At 44.9% G+C, this 10,254-nt stretch overlaps 1 protein-coding gene across 1 annotated transcript in view; it reads left to right on the forward strand.

Moving 5' to 3' along the window:
* Positions 1–5,712, forward strand: part of SYNGAP1 (synaptic Ras GTPase activating protein 1) — a 245,394-nt gene extending 239,682 nt beyond the window's left edge. Inside the window, exons 19-20 of the mRNA XM_066581328.1 lie at positions 1,450–1,535; positions 2,565–5,712. Of these exons, the coding sequence (XP_066437425.1) occupies positions 1,450–1,535; positions 2,565–2,705 (227 nt within the window). The 3' untranslated portion in view covers positions 2,706–5,712. The remainder of the gene's footprint in view (positions 1–1,449; positions 1,536–2,564) is intronic.
* Positions 5,713–10,254: the final 4,542 nt, after the last annotated feature.

Consider the following 10,254-nt stretch of genomic DNA (forward strand, 5'->3'; position numbering starts at 1 on the left):
TATAAAAAAAAAAACAGGTTTATGTTAATAAAGCAACAATCAACAAATATAAAATGTAAAACTTTAAACTGTTGAATTTTTTATTAACTTCTAACTATTAATAAGATCATGGAAATATATTAAAGGTACAAACGAAAACATAATTAAAATTAGGTATATGAAAAAGAGTTTTTTATCATTGGCCCCAATAATCGTTATCTAATGAGCCAAGAAATATTAATTTGCTCGCATGCTCTCCCTTCACAATGCTCCTTCCAGCAGACAGAATTTCCCCAGCTTTTGAAAATATTCTTTCTGCAGGAACCGAAGTAGCAACTACAGAAAGATATATTCTACAAAGCTGGTACAAATTGGAGTAGGGTTGGCATATTCCCCTCCATATTTTAAAAGGATTGTCTCTGTTTGTGTGTTTCTGGGGCTGTGTGCCCTGCATTTTTCAAGTTGCTGTTGAGGGACCAACGGTCTCCATGACAACTTGTAAACAATGCAGGGCCTGGTAGCGCGAAAGCAGTGCCCCGAACGCAATTGTAATTGCGTTAGATGGGTCTCCTATCTTTTCTATGGGCACTGCATTCGCGTTAGACGCTGAAGACACGACATGTTGCGTCTCCTCTTCTGGACGCGACCTTTGTGCGTTCAGCGCAGCCCTCTATCTGCATGTGGAAATGCTTTCATGTAGAAAGCATTGCCCACAGCCATCGTGTTAGACACGAGCGTTCAGATCCTGCGTCTAACGCAATGAACAAACGCATGTGGGAAAGGGGCCGAAGACCCCACTTTGTCTGAGAGTCGTTTTGCCTGGAGAAAACCTTATTGGTGACAAAGGGTCACCTCACACTTTCCAAAAGTTTCTAGAACTTGTTTATAAGTTCATTAGTGTCTCGAGCAAAACTGCATCCTGTACAACACAAAGGAAAGGGCAGAATGTAAAGAAAGAAAATCTGGTCACCTGACCACAAGACACGCTTCTTCTTTACAAAAGTCGATATTATATCGCCTTAAACTATCGATGTTACCGATATATCGGACAGAACAATATCCATGAAAAGTATCGCCAAAGCATTAGCCATATGTCAGTTTTCGATATCCCAACCTTAAGACAAGCTGGCTCATGCAGAGGGTGAGCCCCTCTCTGCAGTAGTTCTCTGCTATGATTTATACACAGAATCCTAGGTGGGGAAAGCCAGTCCCTCTATTAGAGCTACGGTATATACCCCTATAGGACATATGACTTCTTTAAAGCACGCCTTCACCAATGTCCTGCAAATTAGGATTTAACCAGTGCTACTGTAAGCTCAATGTCCTGGTATCTCCCCCAAGTCATGTTAACAAAGTAATGGCTCTACAGGACTGGTGAGTGAAAATGGATTTTTTTTAACCCTGCAAAGTCATTATTTTGTTAGTCTGGGAAAGACATTGATTAGTGACAACCTCCCTCCCTCATATCAGTTCTGCAGGCACCAGGACAGTTTAAAGAGCTCTCGAGTGTGATGACCCTGCATACAGCAGCTCCTACCTCAGCTTCCTGGACTCCTGTAAGTATGACTTGGGGGAAAGAGTTGGGACTGACATCTGCACTTGTCAGGTTTGTGTGAAGGTGTGCTTTAAACCACAAAATCCAATCCCCTCCCTGCTATCGACACATATATTAGGATACGTTTAGGCCAACTAAGCTGTCAGCGTATATATGGTTCATTGGCATCTTAAACGAGTTGTACAAAACTGGAAAAACATGTCCGCTTTCTGACAAGAAGAACGCTACACCACCTGTCCATAGGTTGTGTCTAGTATTGCAGCTCAGTTCCATGTCAGTTGAACTGTAGTACTAGACACAACCTGGGGACATGTGTGGTGCTGTTCTTGGAAGCAACTATTTATTCCAGTAGCATATATGTACATGACCCTGAACATGTTCACATATCACCTAGCCCAAGGCCAGTTGGAGTGACCAAGACCAGATGTGGAGAGGAAGTTCTCCAGATTCCCCTTCTTAGGCAAGTCCACCTTATAATATCACAATAATTGGTCAATCAGCTTTGTATAAACTAGATATATGGAATACATCCATAGGGAGTCACATATATTCACACTGTGCAGGGAGTCCCTATATAGAAGGAGTGAAACAAAGACTACTCTGCTCGCCCTTCAATCCTCAAGAGAAAGATTTGGGCACGGACTGTTGCCATTACACATATTAACACATGGGTGCCCTAGTCACGCCCCACCCTGCACCCCCTATGTGTGTGACCCTATAAGAGCCTTTGTATTTGATTTGGCAAGGAATATCACTGTATGCCGCTTCTCTGTGTCACGTGCAATGCTTTTCTGGTTGGTCACGTTTCTTTCAGGCGCCAGTAGATGGGGCATGGAAGGTCGTAAGTTATTATACGACGAGCACAATAACGTAATACTAACAACGCGCTTCATTGTGTGTCTTATGCTTGTATGTGCATAGTTGTAGGTGGCCAATATGTGTCTATATGTGACATTTCTGTGTACATTGTCAGCAATGTCTGTCTGTTACATTTGTAAGTAAGCTCTCTCTCCTCCTCTCCCCCCAACAGGAGAAGAAGTTTCCCTCCGTGGGTTCAGCAGACCCGCGTCTGAGGCAGGCGACTCCATGGAATGGGGCCCTTCCACCTCTGCCTCCTCGACTCCAAATCACAGAAAATGGAGACTTTCTAAACTCAAGTGACCATCACTAACTGGAGCTGAGGGGTCCGTCCAGGAGCCTGGAGGGAGGAAGGGGGACTGGGATTCCCCCGCTATGGCATCTGTCCAGAAGCTTGAGGGGGATGGGGCTGGGAACCCCCTTTCCTCCCTGACTCTGAAACCCTCCCTCTGTGCCGTCCAGACCTGCAGCAGACAATCTGTGTGACCCCGGACACACGTGGGAAGTGGAGAGGAGAGAGAAGGGGATATCGCACTGAACTTATATCCTAAGACCCTCACCATATCAATCCTATCTCCTAAGCTTTCCTTCACTTTGGACTCCTAAATCTATCAGTTTATCTGTTCTGTTTTCCTCCCCAAATTGTTCACTTTCATTGACCCTTTAAATCTCCCCTCACTCCTGCCCCCCATCCTTCCTGCCCCAAGCTCTCTGTCTCAGGTCTGAGGCCCTGGGATTCGCACTGACAGATCTGCACTGTAGGGGATACATCCCCAACCATTACTCCAGTCTACATGCTCTGACCCACCTGCCTTCACCCCCAGTTTATCCCTCATCTGCCCATCACCATTGGTGTCCTTCACCCCCTCAATCCCTCTGTTCTGTGCGAAACAAGCAAGACTCTCTGAGCGACTCCTATCACATGGGGGATTAAGTGTCAGATCAGGAGACCTACAAATCGCAAGGTATAGTGAAGGCTACACAACCGTGTGGATGGAGGACATGATGGAGGTGCAGGATCCAGGGTTGGCATAGGGAGGTGACGTCGGGAGACATGAGGATTGGAGAAAGCCAAAAAAAATGATAAAAATAATAGAGAAGCTAGAAACAAGAGGGGCTCCTGGGGATGGACTCTTGTAGCTGGTTACACGGGGACATAGTGCATTTACCTCCTATTATGGGCAGCTGTTCTGGGAGACTAGAGATCATTTATTAATATATTATTATTGAACTTTATTTATTTCTCTAAATCTGTCAGTCTGCGCGGAGCCAAATTCAGTGACCCGAGTCTCCCGCCCCAAAGAGCTTACAATCTTTAAAACTCCACTTCCTGTGACACGGGGAGTTTATAAATAACTTGGCCTCAAAGGTCGCATGGAACTTGCGTTTGGATGGGGAGGGAGGTGGGAAGGGCGTTAGTTTTACCCATATCAGAGATTGGTGCCATAAAACTTGCAGGGCCCCCTCTTCACCTTTTGGGTGACAGAAGCAGTCGGGCCCGAAATGAATGTGTCAGTAAAGATAATTTTGATTGTACTTGGTTCTTTTTGACGTTCTGTGTAAATATAAAACATTTAAAGAAAAAAAAGAGAATTCAGAGTCGTTCTGTGAGTCCAGAGCTCAGACAGCCGCTGATTTCTGTTATATATTATATTTATATATTTACCGAACAAGACAACAGGTGCTGATGTCCATTGTCTGCTCAACATGTCACTTATCTCCCATCAGTCCGGTCACATCTTACCACAGGGATCTCCAGAGGTGACCACTAAAGGTCATTATTCTCATGAATATAAGCCAGGAATGAACACGTGTGGATGAATACAGAATCCTTGATTAACCAAAGTAATTCATAATAAAGTTTATATGTTACGGAGGTTGGACGGGGTTTATAGAGGAAGTAGAATGTCCGTCTTCATAGCAAAGAACTGGTAGAACAATAAAAGCTTTGCCTGGAGGATCTCAGATTTATTGGATCACCAATCTATTAGATTTCCAATTTATTGGATTTATTGGATGATGCTTTAAAAAGACCCTTTCCCCCTATGTGACTGCAGAATACTTTCTGATGACTCTTGAGGAGTCTCTTCAGTCCATTTACTGTGGGGCTAGGAATCTTGTAGATCTCCAAGACATGTTCGCCACTGGTGGAAAACCATATATTGCCCAAATACAGTCAATGTAGGAGGCAAGCCTCCTCTTATCACGGTGTAGGGTTCTCCATGTTTTGCAATACCACTTATGACCATGAGGTCCATGGGCAGAACCCTTCCCCCACTGTATTACTAGAGCACTTAGACTGATCAAGTCCAAGGCAGAGAACCTACTTAAGTTTAGTCTGCTTTGAGAGCCACCAGTTTCAAAAACACTTACTTTATGATTTCTTACAAAATCACTTCCTGACCAAGACCTCCAGAATAAAGCAAGGTTGTCCACCTTATTCTTCACCATTCCTTATTTTGGAGGAAAGTACGTTTTTATGGTATTTGGCCTCCTACAGTGATATAACACTGCTGGTTGGGTCTGGGTGTGTCGGGCTGTTTTTAGACAGTCTTGGGGTACTTGTACACAGGTCAACAGTCACCCAAGTAATCGGTCAAAAGAGTAGTAACAAATTACTATTGGCCCATGTAAACATAAGACCCAACAGAGCTAGTGAGCTAGAATCGCTCACTTGTCGGAGTTGCTAGGTTTTCAGCTCACCTAAAAACCAAGTGACTGTCAGCCTGTTTAAATAGGTGTTCCATCTTCATTTGTAAATGACCGCCTGTTTATTTTGAATGGACAGACAAGATCTCCGGCACAATCCACCTCCATTCAGTCAGCAATAATCATTGGGATGACTGTTGGGCGCTTAATTTGTGCTGTGTAAAAGTACCCTTAAACATTAGATCCGAGGCTGGGACCCTCATTGTTCTTCTGGTCTATGCAGGGATGACATTCTACTTCCCCTCTATGATCATAACATGTATGCAGTTGGTTGTTACTTAGTGCCTGTTTGTGATTGATATTTTGATCTTGGACATTTTTGCCCCCAATCTTGATATGCGGCTGGGCAGGATCTGATTGGCGACTTCCAGATGCTACTATGTAACGATGATTCCTGTTTGCAAATGTGTTTTCTAAACTGTCATATCAATTGATTTTCTCTAGCGACGTACAGCTAGGTCCCTCTGACGAGATCCGAGGTCGAGCAAAATGTCTGCCCTCCAGCAGGAAGTTTGCTTGACCAAAAATGAAAGCAGGTGGCTTCATATCAAAAACCTAATAGTGACAGGAGAAAGTACACATTACATGAAGGTGACTAAGCCGAACTTATTTTTGGGTGTATACTTTTTAAAACAATAAATAAAATAAAAAGTTAAATATGTAAATGAATTGTCAAAGTGTTTTTACCCTCCGTGATTCCAATATTTTACAGTCTGAAACCACATCATATTTACATGACTTGTACTGACCCCTTGGTATATGAGCTTCACTTCTAAAGCTAAATTCAGAATTCTGTTGGTCTTCTGGTATCAGAAAGCAGTGCATTGTGGGAGCTTGATTAAAGAGTTTGGGCAGAATTTTGAAAGCAACTGCTTTCAAACTAACTATTAAGTAATAAAAAATGACATGAAACTATTCAGGAACGAATACCAAAAAGGGGTTGTCTCAACAAAGCAAGTTAACCCGTACCCACTGGGAACCCCACCAATCCCAAGTATGCAGTCCCAGTGCATCCCAAAGTGAGGACACGCGTGCACACCACTGCTCTATTCACTTCAATAGGACTGTGAAAATAGCAAAGTTCAAGTCCTCATCCTCTGCTGTCCACACTTTGGGATGTGCTGGGCTGCTGTCTCGGGATCAGTGGCACCCCTATCGATCAGCAAGATTTCCTTTGTCCCACCTTGCTTTAGTGGGACAACCCATCTAAGGCACAAATTCTGACCTGACTGTAGGTCTAATGACGAAAGCATTATGGATTCTCATTTTAGGTCATTAGGTTTATGGTTGGGATTTGTGGCCGAAATACAGACCCTAACATTCAGCCCCATTACTGCCATCCGAAATGTCATTAGAAGCAGAATCTTGAAGGTTCTCGAGTAACACCTGAGCTGTATTCAGAATTCTGCTGTCTAGTCTTAACAACTCCGTGACATCCCACAATGGAGTGTAGTCTGGTGAAATGGATTGTTGGAGATATGATGCTTGTTGCAAAAATTGTACAACAGTCCGATATGGGTGAAAAAAGCTCACGTTTCCCACAATGCACCACAACAACCATCCCTTGTATAGAGGCATGAAGCTCTGCTCCATGATGAGTCGCAAAGTTAGTCTCCTTAGTACAGGAAGAGCCAAAAGTCAGGAGTGGTCTAAATTTCTGCAGACCACTTCCTGTTACCATCAAGTCTTGGACTATCCCTATGTCTAGAAGGGGCTCAGAGTGCAGACATTTGACCCATAGTTGGGGAGCACATTCACTGCTTTTGAGTTTGCCAGTTTTCCTCTTCTACGACAACATACAGGGATTCTCCTCTGCAATGATTCCGTTCTGCACAGTTTGCAAGTTGCAGTATGTACAGCCCCACCAATTAGATACTTCCATAATGGGGCTTTCTACGTATCGTCTGTATTTGTTAATCGGTGCATGGCCAACTGCAAGGAGGTAACAAGTTTTAGGCACAGCCTTTATATTGTTCTATGGGGCTCACGTTTTATCATATCAGCCAGAATGGGGATTGGCTTGAAACACAACATTTGAGAAAAAACTATAGACAGAATGTAGACCCTGTATAGTCCACCAGCCCAGGGGCGTACCTAAAGCCTAAGGGGCCCGGGTGCAAAAGTTCAGCTGGGCCCCCCTCCATCTGTACCCGTACCTATACCTAAACCGTGCTAATTTACAAACATGATCTAGCCCCTTGGTGTAAGCCTTCTCATTATGACTCCTTTCCTTAACTACAAAAAACCTGTTGGTAATGTCTTAGGCTGCTTTCACACGGCTGCACAAATTGCGTGAGATTTGTGCGTTGCAAGATGTACAAATCGCACATGAATATGAACCCCATTGTTTTGAATACAATCATACACAGGAGCGATGTTTTTTTTGTTTTTCTCTGCATCGCACGAGAATATGATGATGTGATGCGAGCTGGTTTTAACACAACAACCGCTCACATCCGCGGGGACGACACACGTTGGTGAGTGTGATATGGGGCATAGTGTCACGGCCCAATATCAGACTCACTCGTGTGAAATTAGCCTAAGGCCGGCTGCACACGGCTGGATTTTCATTGCGGAATATGGAGCGGGCGTCCGCCTACGGATTCCGCAGCATGTACTGCCCATAGCATGTTATGGAAAAGCCTTTTTTTCTCTACACGAGCGGAAAGAAATTGCGGTTTTCCACTCACGGAAGAAAAAGCATGGCGTGCTGTATTTTAATGCATGTATATACCCAGGTTATACCAGCTATACATATATAATTATATACAGGAGAGGTATAACCTATACCAGCTGTACATATATAATTATATACAGTATATACCCAGGTTATACCAGCTATACATATATAATTATATACAGGAGAGGTATAACCTATACCAGCCGTACATATATTTATATACAGGAGAGGTGTAACCTATACCAGCTGCACATATATAATTATATACAGGAGATACACAGGTTACACCAGCATGGTACATATAGCTATATACAGGATGTGTATCCACTTGTATATAGTGGTATGTCCCATGCTGGTGTAACCTGTGTATCTCCTGTATATAATTATATATATATATATATATATATATATATATATATATATATATACACAGGATAGGTATATGTTATAGCAGCTGCACATATATAACTATATACAGTAGATACACAGGTTACACCAGCATGGTCCATATCACTATATACAGGATGTGTATCCCCCTGTATATAGTGGCATGTCCCATGCTGGTGTAACCTGTGTATCTACTGTATATAATTATATATATACAGCTGGTATAACTTATACCAGCTATACATATATAATTATAATTCCTTCTCTACTCACCTCTGCAGCAGTCTCTGGGCAGCCTGTAATGGAAAGTCCCCCGTCTTTTGATCACATGACCAGGCTGATCACATGACCCGAGCCTGGTCATGTGATCTGCAGCCACAGGTCCTCTCCCAGGTCCTGTGCATATAGCGCTCCGGAGGTGAGTAGAGCCGCAGTAGCCCCTCCCCCTGGTAATCGCTGGCCGGCAGAGACTGATAGACTGCAGCTGTGACCACTCACAGCTGCAGTCTATCAGTTGGAGGGCCGCGCCGTGGGAGTTTGCAGCCTGTAATTAGCTGCCGGCTCCACGTGTAACAGCCCTCCCCTCTGCTCTTGCCGACCTGCGGTGCTGCCTCCCGTCTCTCTTCTCTCTCCTCAGGGTGCGGGCAGACGAGCGTAGGCGTATTTACGTTCACACGAGCGCAACGTATAATCGCCCGAGCGATCGTTTTTCACCGATCACGACCAGAGCTAGAAAGCGTATTTTCGTTTGTCCCTACTTTGCAAACGGTCTTTTCGGCGATCGAATATGCGTTGGCGCGTATTTCGGTCGCATATGTTCCGTTTTTTTTTCGAATTGCCGTTTTTACGCGCCGTAAAATCGCCCATGTGAACGAATACATTCGAAACCATTGCCTCAGATAGTCACGTATATACGTTTGGTCGCAAAAACGCGCCGTTTATGCGCTCGTCTGCCCGCACCCTCAGCCATCATGCGGCCGACAGCGCCGATCCCCCGGGCCCCCTCAGCTCAAGGGCCGGGTATATGCACTGAATGTGCATGTGGGTATGGCGGAGGGCGGCCACGGGGCCCCCTGAGCGCAGGGGCCGGGTCGCCATGGCGACCCCAGCACTCCCTGATGCTACGCCTATGCACCAGCCATATACCACGGTGGCTGTACAATCACAACTATGTGATTACATGGCATTGTCACTGTCCTGCCCGTTTTGCAGTTTCTACGGCTGCCTGTAGGTGGCAGCACACTGATTCAGGAGTTCTACAGTTAATCATTTGGCCAGCTGGTGGAGACAGACTACCTACTAGAGCCGCTGATGATTTTGTAGCACAGCGGGTAAAGGATCTCTATATGAATGTTTTCTTAAGGGTGCTTCACACTGGTGTCAAAATTTGTATGAACCCTACTCTTTTAAATGGGATCCTACACATGGGCGATGTTTTCCTGCATGGCACCGCGATGCTATGCAGGAAACGAATCGCTGCATGTTCTATCTTGTGCGCGCTCTCGCATCACACCAACCATTGTTTTAATGGGGCTGCTAAGTGCACACGATGTGAGATCTCCCATTGAAAACAATGAGAGAAACTCTGTGAAGCTCCGCCGCGGGTGTCCTGTGAATACGCCTCGCATCCTCAGGGATTTCACTTGGATTGCGAGTGTGATATGGGGGCGGGACTCGCGGCCTCGTACCGCGCTCAACCGTGTGAAGCTAGCCTCACTGTTTTTCAGCTGTGTTGAGTAGCGCAGACTGACGTGACGATTACGGGATGTTCCTACTATGGAGTGTCCGCAGCAGGACAAGCAGTGTGGATGTCAGACGTCCTCGACACGCGCTCTGGATACAACCTGCAGTAGATTCATGCTGCCTATTTTCAGTTTTGATTCCATCTCTGCAAATGAGGGGATGAACACTGCAGCAAAAGGATCACCGTTTCTGTTGCGGACTATCTGCCGCTGGGAACATATCCTTAACCCCCTAACGACCCGGCCCTATTTTCATTTTTGTCTCCTCACTTTCACAAAATCATAAGGCTAAATTCACACCGGCGAGCGAGATATCGGGCTAAGATACTTGGCCTGATATTGCG

This window comes from Eleutherodactylus coqui, chromosome 10 (assembly GCF_035609145.1).
Source record: "Eleutherodactylus coqui strain aEleCoq1 chromosome 10, aEleCoq1.hap1, whole genome shotgun sequence".
Lineage (NCBI taxonomy): Eukaryota > Metazoa > Chordata > Amphibia > Anura > Eleutherodactylidae > Eleutherodactylus > Eleutherodactylus coqui.